This window comes from Erigeron canadensis, chromosome 5 (assembly GCF_010389155.1).
Source record: "Erigeron canadensis isolate Cc75 chromosome 5, C_canadensis_v1, whole genome shotgun sequence".
NCBI lineage: Eukaryota > Viridiplantae > Streptophyta > Magnoliopsida > Asterales > Asteraceae > Erigeron > Erigeron canadensis.
The window spans coordinates 27,724,793-27,745,519 of NC_057765.1; the positions used below are offsets into that span (position 1 = coordinate 27,724,793).

The following is a 20,727-nucleotide window of genomic DNA, read 5'->3' on the forward strand; positions in this document are numbered from 1 at the left end:
TGTCAAGTTAAACCAATATTCAAGAGAATGACTAGCTAACATGGATTCGAGTGATCAACATGTGAGAAGAATAAACAAGCTTGACAATAGTTACTTATTTTTCATATAAAAAGAAGAACATTCTCATTTCGTAAGTAAAATAAAATCAAAAAAATAAAAGAAAAAACTGTTAGTACAAAAGAGTCATATGTTGACTGCCACTAGGAGACAAGTCAGAATGTGATAGAAGAACACAAGTATACGTTAGAATCTGTTTAGTCTTGATTTTTTTGTATAATAACTAGTTAGTCTTGTTACAAATTTTTCAGGAACATATGTTAAGCAAAAAGATATAATGTACTAAGGGCCTGTTTTTTTTTTCCAATCATTAAGTGTTTAGTGTATTAAGTGTATGTATAAATTTTTTTTTTATATATATTAAGTAAAATATAACTAATTGACGATTATTTTTGTTTATTAAGTTAAAAAAGAAACATGAAATTTAACTGAATAATTAAGTTTTTAATTATTAATAAGTTTATTAAGTAAAAAAGAAACAATAACTTAGTATATTAATTTCTACAGTATATGAATACATAAGCATTACATTAACAAATTTATATCTTAGTATATTAATTTCTACTATATATGAATACATAAGCATTACATTCAACAAATTTATATCTTGTGTGTATTGTTCATTTTCTAAAATTTGTTCATGTAAATTAACCAGCATAACCATAGAAGTTCAACTGGCTTGGACCTAGTTAGTATATATATTTTCCAATTGCCATGGATGTTAAAAGTTTCAAAGTTAAAGTTTAGAAGAGTAAATTGAGATATTGCATAAACAAAGTATATAGAAACATACGGTAGATAGAGTACAATTTTTTCCGTTCAAGTACAACCTTTACTTATCTCTGTATATATACCTGTTCATTTCTTTACTCTTGCATATATCTATCACCTATCCAAGACTAATGGCTACCACTTTCCACCATCATTCTGCAACTTCATCCCATTTCCGGTATGTTAAACTAGGCTACCACTACTTTATGAAGCATCTTTTCTCAATTAGTCTCCTCCCTCTTGTCGCCTTCATCGTGGTCAAAGCTTCCCATTTAACCCTTGAAGATATCAAAAACCTCTACATGTTGCTCGACTACAACCTTGTCGCGGTTATGGCATTATCCAACGTTGTCGTCCTTGGACTCTTCATTTACCTTATGACCAAACCCAAACCCGTATACCTCGTTGACTTCTCGTGCTATCAACCCCCAAACCACCTTAAAATCAACAACGATGATTTTATAAAAGGTGCCAAAATATATGGCGGTTTTGATGATTCGTCTCTCGAGTTTATAAAGAAGATACTACAACGATCAGGTCTTGGAGACGAGACTTATTTACCGGAGGTTATGCATCGAATGCCACCAGAACCATCCATGACTAACGCAAGAGAAGAAGCGGAGCTAGAGATGTTTGGAGCCCTTGACAATCTTTTCAAAACCACCGATGTTAATCCTAAAGAAATCGGAATCTTGGTGGTGAATTGTAGTGTTTTTCACCCAATTCCATCCTTGTCCTCCATGATAGTTAACAAGTACAAACTACGATTAAACGTTAAAACATTTAATATTGGTGGTATGGGTTGCAGTGCAGGTGTGATCGCTCTTGATCTAGCTAAAGACGTGCTTCAAGCACACCGTAACACTTACGCAATTATCGTTAGCATGGAAAACATTGTTGAAGAATGGTATGCAGGGAACAAAAAATCGATGTTGATCCCAAACTGTTTATTTAGAATCGGTTGTTCAGCTGTATTGTTATCAAATAAGTACACTGACAAATTCTATGCAAAATACAAGCTTCTTCATGTCGTCCGAACCCACATGGGTTCAGAAGACAACGCATTTAAATGCGTACGCCAAGAAAAGGATGAAAATGGCATTGTAGGAGTTTCACTATCAAGAGACTTGATGAAAGTCGCGGGTAATGCACTAAAAGCGAACATCACAACATTAGGCCCTCTTGTGCTTCCAATAAGCGAGCAACTTTTATTCTTTATAGCCCTAGTTGGAAGAAAGTTAATGAACTCGAATATCAAACCATACATACCGGATTTCAAGATGGCATTTGATCACTTTTGTATTCATGCTGGGGGGAAGGCGGTGATAGACGAGCTAGAGAAGAACTTGAAGTTGTCAGAGGCACATGTTGAGCCGTCCAGGATGACCTTATATCGGTTTGGGAACCAGTCATCAAGCTCGATTTGGTATGAGCTGGCTTACATGGAAGCTAAAGGGCGAATGAAGAAAGGGCATCGCCTTTGGCAAATAGCTTTTGGGAGCGGCTTTAAGTGTAACAGCGCGGTATGGGAAGCTATTCGAACAGTGAAGTCGTCCGCTGGTAACCCTTGGGCAGATTGTATTCATAAATTTCCCGTGCAAACTTAAACTAGATATGATTTACTATATTATCTAAATTAACTCCTACTCTGTGGTCCTACAATAAAACATGCATTTGTAAGTTTGTAAGGGTACGATAGAAGTATTAATCATGAAATACTGCATTTTTTTTTACACTTTTAAAGATCAATAGGATGAAAAATATAAATAACTAATGCATGAAGGATTAATTAGAGAATCTTGGTCGACAAGTGCAATTAACCCCATTTAATTTACACTAAGAAGAATAATTAAAATAAAAAAGGGAACATTGTTTCTATATATCCAAATTGTTCATTAACAGTGTGGACTAGACAAATGTTGTTGATGATGCTTGAAAAATGTTATTTTCACTACTTGAAAATACATGGCCACAATGTATGTGCGATTGTGCATTCAACAAAGTGTGTGTCTTGGATTATTCTTGATCTTTGTCACACACCGAACATCTAGTAACTAATAATGAGTTTCAGAGCAGCTCGATCTCTACTCGCTATAAGCAGAGGCAGTTCAATGTAGTAACTATATAGGTCCACAGACTTAGCTTAGCTCGCAAAAACTTTTAATAAGCATATGTTAAATTATATTTGAACCCATGTCATCCAAAGATTTGGATCTAGGTAAATTATAAAGCAAACATTTTTAAGCATTCAAAGTGGATTAGCTATAATTGTACACACTTGATTTTTACTCCAGTATCCGCCACTACTGGCTATAAGTCCGTATATACACATGTATATATCATTCCATTGATTAACGGCAAACCATCCAAAAATATTCACTTTTGTACGAAGGGTTTCAAATCTAATGATCCATCTAAGGGCAAAGAGATCAACATTATGTTTGTGACCCCAATTATTTAAATGACCAGGAGCGAAACCAGAAATTTAGGCTAGCTAAGGGGCAAAAGTGGGAGATTGGACCTGATTGCTAAACCTTTTTTTGAAATGGTCATAGACAAAACTTGCAATATGGAAGTTTAGTTGCGTGGGACAAGAACCGGCCAGCCCCCCTCTGCCAGTGTATAATTAACCGGGCATGTGAAGGCAATATATGTTTTGATATCACAGTGATTTGTGTCATTCACTAGTCTTTGAACGTATATGTAAACGACTAATTAACCTTTTTTTCGAATGGCAAATGGTCCAAATGGATTTGATCCCGGGACCTTTAGAGAGACAAAGTCTCCCACTTCCTCCTTATATCATTAATTAAACCAATAGCTCATTCACTAAATGACTAATTAATTACCGTAACTAGCTAGCTAGTACTGCACGACATACGATGGTACATACATTAGTCCAAAATGGAGAACCATGTTAATACGTTTGTATAAGGTACATGAGCCAAAGGATACTGATCATTAATTACTAGTTAACACTTGTTAGTTAAGATATTACCGTAAAAGATGTACAGTAGTCCAAAATGGACTAATGTGAAAGTGAAAGACTACGTAGTTTGTATAACATAGGCCGAAGGCGGTTGGTATTGCAATCATGATTCTGGTACATAAAACTTATTACTTTAAATCAAAGGATAAATTCATAAATAATATTTATCAAATACTTTATCATGATAGAAATCCACCATCGATACATGTTTGTTAAATTATTAGACCACAGGCTTGCTTAATTATGGACACCAACAAGCTAATGACCTAGCTAACGGTATTTTAATTAGCTTAATAACTGTGAGGTCGGCTTCATCAAGATTCACAGAAGAAATATTTGATTTATTATGTCTCGTGTTTATTTTTTTGTTTTAAAGAAAAATGAGTATTATCTGATCGTCTCCTATAATACTCTCTAACTATATGAAGTTTTTGATGGCTCGAGGGATTAATTAAAGGCGCAGGAGTCACTAATTGTCGACAAAGATCGCACGTGAATAAATGGGCTTGGGGATCTTGCTCATTTACTGGGCCGCTTCTCATGGGCTTCTGCTAGCCCATTTAAGAAAACAAAGGTATTAAAGTCCTTCTAATTTAGTTGCCTGTTGCCAATAACTAGCCATACCAAAAAACAACAAAAAAAACAAATAAGGTATTTTAGTTGTAAAACATTAAGATTCTCTTTTAAAAAAAGAGGCATGATAAATTTGCAGACAAAAATCACGTTAAGTATAATTTTTCTAAAAATCTTAATTTTATAACTTATGATCACATATTTTTGAAGCTTCATATTTTATTGCTTCTATCCAGCAATAGAAAACTCATTGTATGTTCCAAACTTGAAAATGGAAACAATGTTTTCAAATATTTAATAGCTTTTTCAAAGCACCAAAAATCATTTTAGTCTTTTGTAAAATATATAAAAATGAATATAAGTTAAAATTGAGTGAAAAAACACATCCCTAAGTTCTTTTGAAATATTGGATACATTTTTTTATGACTCAAAACGATTGATGTTAATAGGTTATCTGATCATTTTTTTTACTAAAGTTTGACATTTTTTTAAGTCAACATCTGTATGTAACTAAGTTCTGCGGTTAAGGGCAAAATCTTTAAATAAAACAATTTTTTTTTCTCGATAATAAAATGATTTTAATTTAATAATAGTAAAAAAACAAAATAAAAAGATAATACACCACCATCATCTTTATCTTTACTCTTTTAGCAAAAACAAATTTATCCCTCTCGTTCTTTTTTTTTTTATAAAAAACTCAAAATATCCTTATTTTGAACACATTTTTAGCTCACACAATATATCTATCCAAATATCCCCAAAATATTTTCTAACCTTTGTCAAAGTACATCTCTCCTTTATTCACTAATTCAAATATTTCCACCCAACATACATTACCCCCAATGAAATTATTTATAACATAAATCCATTAACCTTTAAAATAATTATACTACTCCATTTGCAAGAACTACTTTTACATTAATAACCACATCGCTATCATTACAACCACCACCACCACCACCACTAACTATTGTCGCTATCACAGCCGCATTGCGTAATTACTCCTCTCATCATCGTAAATCATTACATTTATTTTGTTTACAGAATATTTCTTTCAGATATTAAATTATCATAAATGAAACTATCTATCTATAAATTTTATATTACAACTAAGTGACTAGTAGTCAGTATAACTTTATTTTATTGCATTTTAAATTTAATATACGGCTTAAAAGACTTAAGCCTTGTTTCTTTTTAACTTGTCAAGTTTCATGTTTTTTTTTACTTAATAAACAAAATAACTGTCAGTTACTTATATTTTACTTAATACATACATAAATTCTTAATGCATCTAGCCATTTAATATACTTAGTACTTAATGACTTCGGACCCATTATCTAGTTAGGCCTCAACTGTTGGGGTAATTTATATATCACAGACTAAGTTGGGTCATAGGTTTGGGCCTTAGCCCGATTGATGCGTGGGTATTGAAGAAGGTTTGTTTTCATTAATGATTAATCTATTAATTTTGGGTTTTAACTCGTAAGGCATCAATTATATTAGATTTACAATAATGTTTATATTGATTTGAAATGGTTTTTAAACAAAACTACGATAATGTGATTTACTTTATTCTGATACGGTTTGAAAAATGTGCAAACTTATTAACCTTTTACTATACGTACAATTGCCATACATTGTTAAACCTTTATAGGTAATAAAGATATGTTTATAAATCGTATATGCTTGATTTTGCTAACATGTAAAGCTATTGATAAATATACAAGAACGAGTATCCTTGAAAATTCTCTTTTACGAGGGGAAATCTCTTTTTTTTCTCCTTTATTTTCCAACTAATTTCTTACTGATTCTCACACAAATTTGATTTGAAAAGCTCATTATATATTCGATTAGAAAGTTATCACAACATATGTGTGTTGTGATTTTAGTTACACGAAGATGAGTAGAGAGAAATCATATCGTGATGTAAATGATATCCAAAAAGAAGAGAAAGAGGAGCTAAATGAGTTTCACAAGATTTTGAAAACATATAATCGAACCATGCTTTCTCTAATTTAGGGCAATAATCTCATGTAACCAAGAATTTTTCAGGGGGAAGGGAATATAAGGCTGTTAGGCACTGAAGTTGGGTGAAAAACCCCTCACATACCTTTTTTTAAAAGGTAAAAATCATAGGGGGCCGTGTATTTATTTAAAACATTAAAATATTAGTATGTGAAGGGTTTTTCACCCAAATTAGATGCATAACAACCTCATACTCACTTTTCCCATTTTCTATATATGATCGTTTGAATGCAAAATAATTCTCACCTCACTATAGGTGGAACAAAGCAAAGATACACTCGCCTTTAAACTTTTGTGTTTGTTGGTGAGATTCATTTACATCTATTTCATTTGGTTGTCACTAATTTGTTGGGTGGGGATTCGAGCTTACCTCAACTTTCATTTCCTTAGATGTATATTTGATTGTATAAATAAATAACATCGTATTTACAATTTAAGTCAAATTAAGTTAGTCTACTTGATATAGATTGTTGTTGTCTCATGGATCTAATTAAGTCTAAGGATTAATTCCTGATTTCCTGATACATGCGTATAGTTTTTTTTGAAAAGTGTGGATCATTTGCTCGCAACAGGAGATCTAGCTTACGTTTTTTAAACTGAGTCCACGCTAGAAAGCTCTTTCAACCTCAATACATAGTAAGAGGAGAAACCCCCAATTAATTTGGGATAAATGTAGGTCAACGTAAAAAATATGTTATATAAATAAAATATGAGTAAAGTGAAAATAGTGTATTGCTCCGCTTATAATACGGAAATGCCTTAATTCTTATCTTTTTTCTTCATGGTTTTACATGTCATTCCAGAATATTGTGTTTGTTCACATATTAATGTTCAACTAAAGTCTAACAAAGTGCAAGGTGCTAGAGATATTACATGATGGCAAAGTCACAACGAAACACTTTATAACAGTGTTTTAAATACCGGTATGTACTGGCTGGTATTACCCGGAATACCGGATACCAGGTGGTACCCCGGTATAACTATCCCGGTATTTTGTCCGACATTTTCACTATTTAATACCGGCCGATATTTCAGGTATTTCCGGTATTTTCCAGTATTGCCGGAATGGTAATACCGTATTTTGATTTATTTATCTTTTTAATTATTTTTTGATAACTAAATGTTATGTTTTGTTATTTGTAAACTTTAAAACTTATATTTTGTTATGAAATACATATTTGATATTATTTTTAAGTTGATTGTACTTGTATTTTGACTATTTTCGTTAAATTGTAACAAGTTTTGTAGGATTTTTATAAAAATAAAAATACAAAAATTAAATTACCATGCCGGTACGTACCGGTCGGTATACCGGTAATACCGGTACCGGGTATCCGACTGGTACACCAAAATACCGGTATTCAAAACATTGAATTATAATGAATCTTAGCTGGTTTAGACCGGCCTATTGTTTTCTGGTCAAATGTGTAGCTAATCTCGAAAGTAATAATTGTAACACATGCGCGTATGCGACTATATAATCAATCAAACGAATTGAAATTCCAAAGAAAAAATAAAATTTGGTCTTTTGAAAAATCGAGTGATATAAAATTTGGTCTTTTGAAAAATCGAGTGATGAACGAAATGAGAATCTTCTCCCTCCTCAAAAGAATGAAGATTTATCAAAGATAATATTTATATTCCAAACAAATTTTAGATCCCTTCTTTCTTTTTTTCCTTTTTTTTTTTACAATCGAACATATTAACAAAGGAGTTTAAATCCAATTATTACATCATTCCGTTAGATTCTTTAAACCAAACAAACACCACGTAACTTGGGTGTTCTTAGGTGTCATTGGATATCTTTTGCTGTTGAAACATGTTTAAAACTAAGAATTTTTAAAAGGATGCTCTTACCTAAGAGCATGCTTTTACTTGCTCTTATCTAATATATTTTTGTTTTTAGTTGGAGGTAAAAGGATATGTAAAGATGTTTATAGAGTAAGTTTCAAAAATATGCCTCTTTTCTATTTGTTGGACACAAAGGTGCTTATTCTAAATCTGTGTTCCCAAACTATGTTTTTGATTAAAAAATTTATATAGGAAAATAATTTTGTTCCTATTTTCTCTCTTCTTCCTTAATTCTTTCATATTTCTCTTTGCATGCCTTCACACTTTTGACTGCAATTATTGAATATGAAACGCTAACAATGATTAATTAGCTTGCATAAAACGTTAAACTTTAGCTTATAACAAGTTAACAATTATGATAATACTATGTTTTGTTATAAATTCTTGAGAAAATTTCATTATATCACCATGTGGTTTACCATTTTATCATTTTTCGCCCCTGTGCTTTTTTTTTAATTAATAGATCACCCTATAACAATTTTTTGTATCATTACATCACCCTCCGTTTGTCTTCCTCCGTTACCCCCCTCACGTGCATACCACGTGAGGGTAAATTGGTCCTTTAAAATCTATCCTCTCCCTAGCCTTCATCAATCATCATCAACAACAACCACTCAACCCAGAAAAATATAAATCTTCAGACAATGTTTTGTCTTTTTCTTTCATATAATGGAGCTGAGTATCTTTATCCAAATCAATTTCTATTGTTTTGGGATTCGGTTAGGAAGGGATCCAAACAAAACAAAAAATACATTGATTTTGCTTTTTGTGGAATCGAGCTGCAACAACAAAAGGAAACCTCATGAGCCCAACTACGCTTTTTGCTTATTCCATTTAAACCACATAAAAAAATGAAAATATCACAACAGATTTATCAACAAAAACATACACTAAAGAGAGATGGTGGCAGTTGTTGCCGATGATGATGATGGCGAAATTAAAAGATACAGAGGTGGTAGTTCTCTTAGTGGTTACTGAGAATGATGAGTAACCATCGACGATGGGGTCAATGGGTGATCGAAATAGTTACCAGTAAAAGCCCCTTCGTATTCTTGTGTATACAGCAGCATGTTATGGTGGTGGGTTTCCACGGTTGTCGCTGCCCCTTATATCCTGACGGATGAGTGCTGGCCAGATAAGATACTGGTACAAATGTTTATGTATATAGATTTGATGAGTGTATGTATATGTATTTCTATAGATATTGTTCAATTTATATAGATTATGAATATAGGATGGAAATTTAGGGTTTGAATTGACGAGGATGATGATGGATTTGGGTCATAGTCTTGCCAAATTCAAAAATGATTTTCGTTTGAATACTGATGTATGTAAAGGAAATATAAATTAATAAATTAAAATGAAATTGTGATGATGATGATGAGGATGATGATGAATGTATATTAATCAATGTGTGTAAGTATGTGTTTTTGGAGTTTATTAGAAGGGTTTGTGATTTTATTAGTTTCAAAGTGTTAGATCTAGAAATGAAAAGCAAGAAGAATAAAAAGGTGTTTTAGAAGTAAAAGTACTAATATACCCTTATGTGCATTGCACATGAGATGGTTAACGGAGGGTGATGTAGTGATACAAAAAATTGTTACAGGGTGATCTAATAATAATAAAAAAACACAGGGGCGAAAAATGATAAAATGACAACCCACATGGTGATGTAATGAAATTTTCTTTAAATTCTTTTAAGCTTTTGTTATAATTTTTTAATTTCATTAATTATGACACTCATAATACAAATGAGTTTTTTCTTTCTTCCATAATATTATAATTTTTACATGATACATGTGGAAAAAAAAATATATGCATTCAAACTAATAAGTATGTTTCAGTTAGGTTTAGTGGATGGATTAGCAATGCCTTAAAATTGTTATGAAAATCTATCTAAAGAAATTGAAAAAATAGTTTAGTCCAAAAACTAAACCTACAGGTATTTAGTTGCTGAGTATCATGGGATCGATATAAGGATAACATATTTCAAAATAAAACAAACAGAGTGAAAAACAAACTAATTTAAGATAAAATATTAATTTTGTTTTCTATATGGTCAAAAACATAGTTAACTTTATATTATCACAATTCTTAACTTATTTAAGGTTAAAAATTAACATTTCATGCAAGCTGTTTTATATTGAATTGGAAAAAAGATAGAGAAGAGAATTAAAGCAGAAGAGAGATAACACTTAAAAGAAAAGCGAAAAACAAATTTTCCTAAATTTATCTTTTATCAAAAGCATAGTTTGGGAAAACAAGGTGAAAAGAAGCACATTTTTGTTTAGCTAATAGAAAAGAAGCATAGTTTTGAAATTTTCTCATGTTCGTATAGTTGGAGATAAAATTATATTATTTGAAAGATTTATAAATATGTATAATGATTTATAAAAATATGATGTGACAGCTGAAAGACGTACTCTTAATGATGGAATAATGGAGAAAACGGTATGTTGAGTTGGATGATGCGGACAATTTGATGACTTATAATCTCGTATAAACTAATTGACAATTTGACATGTAAATTTTCACTTCAATTGTATCACTCTTTTTTCTTAGAAGTATAAAACGGAATTGAATTGAATTTTGGAAAACTTTCTATTAACCAATAAAAAACACTTTTTAGATTCCAAGTGAAAAATCTCCAAATTAGTTTAATATGTGTAATTAATTATTTGATATATTTTTTAACATAAACGAGACTAAAATCTTAACACAAATAAATATGCAAATGCATGTGCATGAACCATTTCTTGTTATGCATTCAGTACTCCTTGTATGATATTACGATCAACATTGTATTACTTTCTACTCATACGATCTACTTTTTATCACTTTCCTATGTATATATATGCGCCCCCTTCACTTCTCTACACACCCTCAAACAATATCGCATTTTTCTATCACTTATGGCCACCTTTTCCAACCACCAATCACCAACCAAAACCATAGTTAATGACTTGGATGCCCCAAAACCACAATGCTCACTTTCGAATTTCTTAATTGGTCTCAAACGTAAGTATCTTAAACAAGGTTACAATTATCTTATAAACAACATTATTGTCACTCTTTATCTCCTTCCTCTCTTCATTGTCATTATTGCATTCCAAGCTTCTCTACTAGTCTTTAAATACATCGAAAACATCTACCCGCTACTCGAGTGCAACCTACTCGTGTACATGGCGTTATTAGGTACGATCGTGGTTGGGTTCACTGCGTACCTAATGACCCGACCACGACCTATCTACCTTATTGATTTCTCATGCTACCGACCGCCTGACTCCCTAAAAGCCAAACTCCAAATTTTTATGGATCAAGCAAAACTACACGGCGGGTTTGATGATTCGTCGCTTGAGTTTATAGGGAAGATACTTGAACGGTCCGGTCTAGGAGACGAGACTTATCTTCCAGCAGTAATGCACCGGAGCCCACCAGAACCGTCCATGACTGCTGCAATTAAAGAAGTTGAGGATGAAATGTTTGGAGCTCTTAATAATCTTTTCAAAACCAAAAAAGTTAATCCAAAAGACATTGGAATTTTAGTCATAAATAGCAGCCTTTTCAACCCAATTCCGTCTCTGTGTTCCATTATAGTTAACAAATACAAACTCAAAGAGGACATTAAAACATTTAGTCTTGGCGGAATGGGTTGCAGTGCAGGCGTGATCGCTATCGATTTAGCGAAAGACATGCTAAAAGTACACCAAAACACATACGCAATTGTTGTTAGCCTCGAAAACATGGTCCAAGAATGGTACAAAGGGAACAAAAAATCAATGTTGATCCCAAACTGCTTATTTAGAATAGGTTGTGCCGCGGTTTTGTTATCAAACAAGTCGTGGCACAAACAACATGCAAAATACAAACTTTTGCATGTCGTCCGAACCCATGAGGGTTCAGACGACACATCATATAAATGCATACATCAAGAAAAAGATGACGCAGGTAAAGAAGGAATCTCGTTATCAAAAGACTTGATGACGATTGCCGGGCATGCACTAAAAGCTAATATCACAATGTTAGCCCCACTCGTGCTCCCGATCAACGAGCAACTTTCGTTCTTCGTAACCCTAGTCGCACGGAAAATAATAAACTCGAATATCAAACCTTATGTACCCGATTTCAAGCTAGCGATCGATCATTTCTGTATTCATGCCGGTGGGAAGGCGGTGATAGACGAGCTTGAGAAGAGCTTGCGTTTGTCTAAGGACCACGTCGAGCCGTCAAGGATGACGTTATATCGATTTGGGAACACGTCGTCTAGCTCGATTTGGTATGAACTGGCATTTATGGAGGCTAAAGGGCGTATCAAGAAAGGTAATCGTGTTTGGCAAATAGCTTTTGGAAGCGGGTTTAAGTGTAATAGTGCGGTATGGGAAGCTATTCGAGCCGTGGAACCATCGGCTAGTAATCCATGGGCTGATTGTTGATCGAACTTTTTAAAAGTTTAAACTAAATCGTGTCATTTATATATATATACTGTTTGTATATATATATTTTTAGTTTTAAGTTTGCTTGTGCATAGCATTGTATTTTCCTCTTCTTTTTTGTCTTTGATATATATAAGTGTTCTTTGTTTACGATGATCGATCTGTTTATAAAACATCGGTTGAGAAATATAATCTTATTCTCAAAATTATGATATATAAGATAGTAGCTTATGGTGTGATTAGCTTATTTCAGGTGTATAAGCTAATTAAGAAGAGGTTAAAAGATTCTGGACTACAAGTGCTACTTTCTGGACTAAGAAGGACTAAAATTGTACAAGAAAAAAAGATAAAAGTACAGGGGCTGTTTTTAACTTTCTTAAAAGTTGTTTAGTTTCCCATATCTTGTGTGAGTATAAAAGAAATCATAACCCTTTAGGATGAAACATTTAAAAGAAAGCACCCTGACCAATGGACCAAGACACCATAAGGGATATGAACCTATCACCTTCCAATGCAATATTGATGTTGGTAATCAAAAAGCAATAATAGTATAACACAATCTATAATATACAGTCACTGCTATCACCAAAAATCATCATCGTTATTACTATCGTCGCATTACACGCGTAATATACTAGATAAATAAACCATCATACTCTATATGGTTGCAAATAATAACTGTCGTTAATGACTAATGTGGTCAGCGTTGATCAAGAAAGATATATATTATTGACATTATATAACGAGCTTCAAGTTTTCTGAACGACTAACCAACATTGCCATATCAAGTTATCAATCGAATTTATTTAATATCTATCAATTACGACAACTCGATTCTTCGAAAGAAAAGTCCCTTTCATTTGGTGTTTGTGCTTTCTAGAACAACATTTTCAATTCATTATTGTATATTTCTATTTCATGTAACACTTAAAAAAAAAAAAAATTCTACCTATAAAAAGTTTCATCAGAATATAATTATCTTTATTTCCTTATAAATATTTAAATCCGAATATTTTGATTAGACGGTTACGCCACTACCACCTAGCTAGGGGTTTTCAGAAAATCTGCATCAGAATATTTTGAAAATATGATCTAAAAGTAGATGAAATTTTCATCCAATTTTGTTATAACCAAAAAATGAAAAGTACAAAACATTGTCTTTTTCATTTTATAGCTTTAGTCATTTAATTTGAAGGAAAATGCTAAATGAGTTGTCCATAAGAAAATTATATTTTTTATCTCAAAAAACTTTATTATGAATTTTATAATAAAAGTATAATTATTTTATTCATGTTAACGATACTCTATAGGCTATAGCAATACCCTAATTTAAATACTAGTATGTATTTGTTGGTATTTTTTTTTCATATTGGAGACTCGGGACCTATATTTTCATTTTGTACACACTTGCATCACAAACTTTTTTATTGTCTTAGTCGTCCAATAAACTTTTAAAATTTACTCATATGTTTATGTGTTACATTTTTATTACTATCATACTTCTAAAAATTTTCAGATTAATTATGAAATTAAATTTATAGAAATATGATTATTAGATAAATTCAAAGTTATGTGAACAAATTTTAAAAATTCATGAGCATTGTTCGATAATAATTGAAAGTTTGATTGTAATAACAAGATACTATTTACATATGTGAATAAATTTTAAAATTATTTTGTCAATTGGGTCAATAAATAAATTATGGGCAACTTAGTAAACTATAAAAAAAAATAGCATTTCACCTTTTTATCCTTTATTAATCATAAGCATCAAATCTCAACTAAAAATAAATATGAAATTAAATAAATATACATATATATTTATTTCATTTTCTTTCATATCCTATACACGAAATCTACAATTATTATCGATCTTTTAACCGATCAAGACTACTAAGAGTGTTCAGACGATTCCTTATATGGTTTTTTCAGTTTAGTTTTTTGATTCAGTTTTTTCGATTTTATAGTTCCAAAAGTTTCACCAAATCATTAATTAGAAATAAACCAAACCAAATACAGTTGGTTTTGATTTAAACCAAACCAAACCATATTCAAAGTTTGTAGATATATGTTGTTGACAAGATTCCTTATAAAATCTTTAGCAAAGAAACTTTTAATATGAATCATTTACCATCAAAAATTTACTAAATGATTAAAATATAACGTCTTATAAACTTGATGCTTATTCAACAACATATACAAGTTATTTTAAAATAATATGTAAACGTTATCAACGATGGAATTTAAATATCATCACTAGAGAGCGTTGATATTTTGTTTTTAATTTTTGAAGGGGTAAATATCACATAGTTATTTTTACCCTTAAATATTAAATAATTTTTAATTATAGTCCAAAATTCTGAAGGGACACAACCCTTTTTGGGATTTAGTTTGGTTTGAAAAATTAAGTAAACCAAATTGCAAAATTGATATATAACATTTTTTTACTTGAATTCATATATTGAACACCAATAACACCACAACGTACTAAAAGGTCGACTTTTATGTTATATCGTTGTACTAATATCTGCGCGCTATTTATATTTATCTACAATAAAGTTTATCATGTACAAACCCGGAATCAATTGAACAATAAAGAGGTATTTATTTTGTTGTCGAGTTTAATTTATATATTTATTTAAATTAATTTTCTTTTCATAGAAACATATTCATATTTAGGGCTTTAGGCGAAACGACCAATGAAAATTCTAATGTTGTAAAATCGTATTCAACACTCTTACTACTTACAAAATAAACATCAACAATATATATTAGTATTTAATAAATTGTTTTCCATAAATTGTGGTTTTATTTATCTTTTAGAATATTTAGATAAAGATAAACACATTTAACAAATTCTATCAACCAAAAGTTATATGAATAAGATATATATCATTACCTTGTACAACTTAGGCATTTAAAAAACGAAAATCTTACGTTAAACATGCTCCGCAACAATGTCTGCTTTTTGATTACACATACAAAAAGAAAAAATAGAAATTTTGTTAGCTTCGCTTAAAGGTCTATACTATTAGAACGAAAGTTGAAAGTTTAAATTAATCAAATAACTACAATACTTGGAATTAATCTAGTAATTACAATATGCATACCTTGAATTAAACTTCCATGAAAAACTTAGTCAGATAAAAATAAATATATACATATACATAGATGTATATATAAGACTAAAAGTGGACGTCGTTTAGCAGAATAAGAGAAGTTGTATTTGAATTAGGAAAAGGATATAGCTAACTTATAATAATAATTTAGTAATTAATGATATATTTTAATTTAATTAGTTTTTAGTTAATTTGATTAAAATGCTACATATTGTTTTAATAAAACATTATTACGTGTCGATCAAGTATTCAATCATGTTTTAGTTTATTGGTAGATATTAAAAATTTGGGGGCTAAGGTCATCCAAGGATATAGCTACGCCTCTAGAAGCCCTATCATTCAGGCTCTTGATCAAAATAGAAAAAGGAATGAAGGAATTGCGCAGCTTTCTACATGAACTACATCGTCAACATATAGACAAAAATGGAGCTTTTGACATGTACTACCTCATTGTCCTCAAATTCTCTTGAAAAATACACAAAGCTCACCTTCTTCTAGTCAATGACAACTCAACTAGCTCATTGATTAATGGAGTCATAATAAATTTGACAGTCTTTTGGTTTTGTTAAAAAAAAAACGTCACTCTAGTTTGTGGCCACAAAACATTTGTGCAATAGTGTAAGTTACAACTAAAATAATGCATGTAACCAAATTATTGGAGAAACATTTAATTTTACAACTAAAATAATGTAACCAAATTGTTTGAGAAACATTTAATTTTTTGACACATGGACCCTCGGCAGTTGATAGTTGTATCAACCTTTATTTCTCAAAGTTATGTCATCTACCATTTCTACCATCGGCTACTCTCTCTCTATATATATATACCCTTTAACATCATCACCCACCTTATATGCAACATACTATCAAAACTTTTAGTCAAACAACATCTTCCACTATTTATCCACCAATGGCCACCGCTTCCCACCATCACTCCGCTATCCCTAATGGCGGCGCCACCGTCGAGATCCGACAACCACCGCCACCCCTTCCGAGTTTCCTCAACAGTGTCAAACTAAAATATGTTAAGTTAGGATATCACTACCTAATGAAACATTTCCTTACATTTAGTCTCTTCCCTATTATTACCATCATTATTTTTCACATGTCACATTTGAATGTTGAAGACATAGAGAAACTATATTTTCAGCTTCAATACAACCTTTTCGCGGTCATGGCGTTATCCGGAGCTATTGTACTTGGATTAACTGCTTATCTCATGACCCGGCCCAGACCGGTTTACCTAGTGGACTACTCTTGTTACCGTCCTCCAGACAACCTTAAAGTCAAATTTGACGTCTTTATGGAACGTTCAAAACTCCATGGCGGATTCAATGAATCCGCCCTGGAGTTTCAAAGAAAAATACTTGAACGTTCCGGTCTTGGAGAGGAGACGTATCTCCCCTCTGCTTTACATAAAGTCCCTCCCGCCCCATCAATGGCTGCCGCTAGAGAAGAAGCCGAACAAGTTATGTTTGGTGCTCTTGATAAATTGTTTGAGTCCACTAATGTTAATCCCAAAGATATTGGAATCTTGGTTGTGAATTGTAGTCTTTTTAACCCAACTCCTTCGTTATCGTCCATGATAGTTAACAAATACAAACTCCGCGGAAACATTAAAACTTTTAACCTTGGAGGTATGGGATGTAGCGCAGGCGTGATTGCTATCGATTTAGCGAAAGATATGCTTCAAGTTCATCGTAACACTTATGCCGTTGTTGTCAGCATGGAAAATATAACACAAAACTGGTTAGTTAACTTTCGTTTTGGTTCTGATATCATGTTAAAAATTATACTAAATTTTTTTTTTGGAACGATAGAATTTTAAATATATTAACAAAATGCTAATTACATAACATTTTTTCCAATTCTATTGGCTAGTTAATCAAAATTTGGTATATTTTATGATCAGGTACTTTGGGAACAAAAAGGCAATGTTGATTCCAAACTGTTTATTTAGAGTTGGAGGTGCGGCTGTGTTGTTATCAAACAAATCCGGGGACAAATATCGAGCAAAATATAAGCTTCTACATGTCGTCCGAACCCATTGTGGTTCAGACGACACAGCATTCAATTGCGTCTACCAAGAACAAGACGACTCAGGAAAAACCGGGGTATCCTTATCCAAAGACTTGATGGCTATCGCCGGGGGTGCATTAAAATCGAACATCACAACATTAGGCCCTCTCGTGCTCCCAATAAGCGAACAACTTTTATTTTTCGCGACTCTAATATCGAGAAGAATAATGAACTCGAAAGTAAAACCATACATTCCAGATTTTAAACTCGCATTTGATCATTTTTGTATACACGCGGGTGGGCGAGCAGTGATAGATGAGCTTGAAAAGAACTTGCAGTTGTCTGAAGAACACGTCGAGCCATCAAGGATGACGTTGTATAGGTTTGGGAACACGTCATCAAGCTCGATATGGTATGAGCTGGCTTATACGGAGGCAAAAGGGCGAATGAAGAAAGGTAACCGCGTTTGGCAAATCGCTTTCGGAAGTGGCTTTAAATGTAACAGTGCGGTTTGGGAAGCGATTCGAGCTGTCAAGCCTTCGGATAGTAACCCATGGGCAGATTGCATTCATAAATTCCCGGTTGAAATAAGTCTTTGATGATTGATTCTAAAGAATTACAAAAAATTGTTTAAAGTGTCATAATTTGTAATGTAATTGTATAATTTTTTTGTTTCTTTGTTTCTTTTAAGAGTGGCTGAAAAGATATTGGTTTGTTTTTCATTTTTATATTTTTTTATATAGAGAAAATGTTATGATATATATAGCTTTTTTTTTTTTTTGAAAGACAGTATCATATTTATATAAAAAATGATAGTAAGAAGTTAGCCAGATATAAAAAAAAATACTCAATCTGATGATGTTATGATATAGTAGCTAGTAGTTTTTTTCCTTTAAATTGCGCAACTCATTATTTAACCGCGTCTAGTTATATTTTTAGTGAATAGACGTCTTTAAAAACGTTAATTACAGGGTAAAATTTGGTTGTCTAATTAACAGGCGTATGGATCCTTAATTGTATCATTGACTTATTATCATAGTAGTTAGGTAGTGTGTGTATATAATGTCGCTTTTACTAAAATATTTTCATTAAATGTCGTTGTTTGTATCTGTATAGCTGTGTTTTTCCAAATTAAGATCATATCTGCACATTCGTACAAGTTTTATATTTAACACAAACAAGGAAAAATGAAAGCGACTGAAAGCTGTGACCATTTATCTTTAAGTACATCGAAGTGTATTATAAAATTTTCTAGACGTTTAAGATCCATCTAAGATGGATTATTATTACTTTTTAAATATAACTTGTGGCATTTTCATTTGCTATGTATATTCAATTTCATGCAGACCATGTTCCTTTATTAAAGTAACCTAACTAAAGACACACTACACCATAAACAAATTTTTGTCACGCCAAATGTCAATGTTATATCTCTATATAGCCATACCCAAAAACCGGTTTTGGGCTAACCCGAACCCAAATTGGGTTGGGATTTGTTCATTCAAATTGGTTTTGATCAAAACCGTACCTGTTTCAGACCCGTTTTTTGAATGAGACCAAAAAGAGAAGAAAAAATGCAAGTTATGTCGTATGAGTCATATATCATATCTGTCGCTATAGTCTGATAGACCTTTGGCGACGACCTTTTCCACGGCTGTGGCTAAATTTTCGTCTACTAAGATCGATATTTTGCGACGATACAAGTTGGGTCGCCTTATACTGTAAAAATGAAAATTATTTAGCCACGACAGTATTCGTTGCAAAATGACTTTTTAAATATATATTTTTTTTGTAAAGTAATGATTTTTAAATTTAATTCTCCGATTAAGTAACAAAAAAATATATATATATAGATCGATCTAGTCAATGTCTTTCATCATATTTGACCCCTAAATTGATCGATCGAATTGGTTAGAAGTTGGCACTTTTCGGAATGTTGATATAGATCGGTGCTATATATCACCTTATCCGAAAATACTTGCATCATATATATTTACTCGATCGATATCTAACTTGTTTCGCTACAAAATTATTGATGATCGTACGTTGTTGTAGTTTGTCATTTATCTATTACACAAGTGTACGTACATAATAACAATCTCTATATATAGAGGTCTCTTTGCCTCATGGCATACATCATTCAAATAATTTTCAAAGGTTTGAAAAATCCGATTCGAGTGTCTTTAAAGGTTTTAAAGTCCAAAATTTAAAGGTTTTAAGTCCAAAGTTAGTGATAATCAAATCTTAAGTAGCTAGGAATAGGAATATTAAAGTTTGTATAAGCGGAAGAAAAACAAAACTCATGATTTTTTTTTCTCGTATTGTATCTATATCTATATACTATTTGATAAAACAAACCATTTCTTTTTTTTTCTTAAATTTGCTCTCTTTGAAAAACCAAATATACTCTTCCCTTTTATTCATTAATTTAAACATTTTCATCTAATATACCTATAATAGCTTTAATGAAATAATTTACAATATAGATCCTCCAACAATTAAAATAACTATAATATTTTTTATTACTTTTAGAACGGCAAAAAAAAAGTAACTATAATACCACCTTTAACATCAACTACTTTTACATTCACTACCATCGTCGCCTCCATCACCGTCCCAAATGTCGTCCCCACTGCGGCTCCCACCACCGTCACCACCATCACTAAACCCAATACCACCGTATTGTACGGACATAATTCTAATTGATTATGATTCTTAAGCATCACAATGAAAATCATTTCCAAAAGTACATCCAACAAAAGTGATTTAGAATAAAGGTATGATTTAATAAGATTGATGGAGTAAATAAATTCTCGTCCATGTAATGCTTATACACACTATTAGTTTCTCTTTGTATTTATAGATAAACGTACAAATTTATGAATTAATC

The 20,727-nt window shown here is 31.8% G+C and overlaps 3 protein-coding genes across 3 annotated transcripts; all 3 read left to right on the plus strand.

Moving 5' to 3' along the window:
• The first annotated feature begins 959 nt into the window (after positions 1 to 959).
• LOC122601479 (3-ketoacyl-CoA synthase 4-like) lies at positions 960 to 2,494 on the plus strand. The gene has a single exon (XM_043774235.1). It carries the CDS (start codon positions 960 to 962, stop codon positions 2,433 to 2,435), a length of 1,476 nt encoding a protein of 491 aa, XP_043630170.1. The 3' UTR covers positions 2,436 to 2,494.
• A 6,700-nt stretch (positions 2,495 to 9,194) lies between these two features.
• Positions 9,195 to 12,726, plus strand: LOC122601480 (3-ketoacyl-CoA synthase 4-like). Its single transcript, XM_043774236.1, has 5 exons — positions 9,195 to 9,253; positions 9,331 to 9,412; positions 9,501 to 9,546; positions 10,189 to 10,208; positions 11,290 to 12,726. Exons 1-5 carry the CDS (start codon positions 9,195 to 9,197, stop codon positions 12,697 to 12,699), a joined length of 1,617 nt encoding a protein of 538 aa, XP_043630171.1. The 3' UTR covers positions 12,700 to 12,726.
• A 3,936-nt stretch (positions 12,727 to 16,662) lies between these two features.
• Positions 16,663 to 18,559, plus strand: LOC122599913 (3-ketoacyl-CoA synthase 9-like). Its single transcript, XM_043772523.1, has 2 exons — positions 16,663 to 17,567; positions 17,731 to 18,559. Exons 1-2 carry the CDS (start codon positions 16,672 to 16,674, stop codon positions 18,434 to 18,436), a joined length of 1,602 nt encoding a protein of 533 aa, XP_043628458.1. The 5' UTR covers positions 16,663 to 16,671; the 3' UTR covers positions 18,437 to 18,559.
• The last annotated feature ends 2,168 nt before the right edge of the window (positions 18,560 to 20,727 follow it).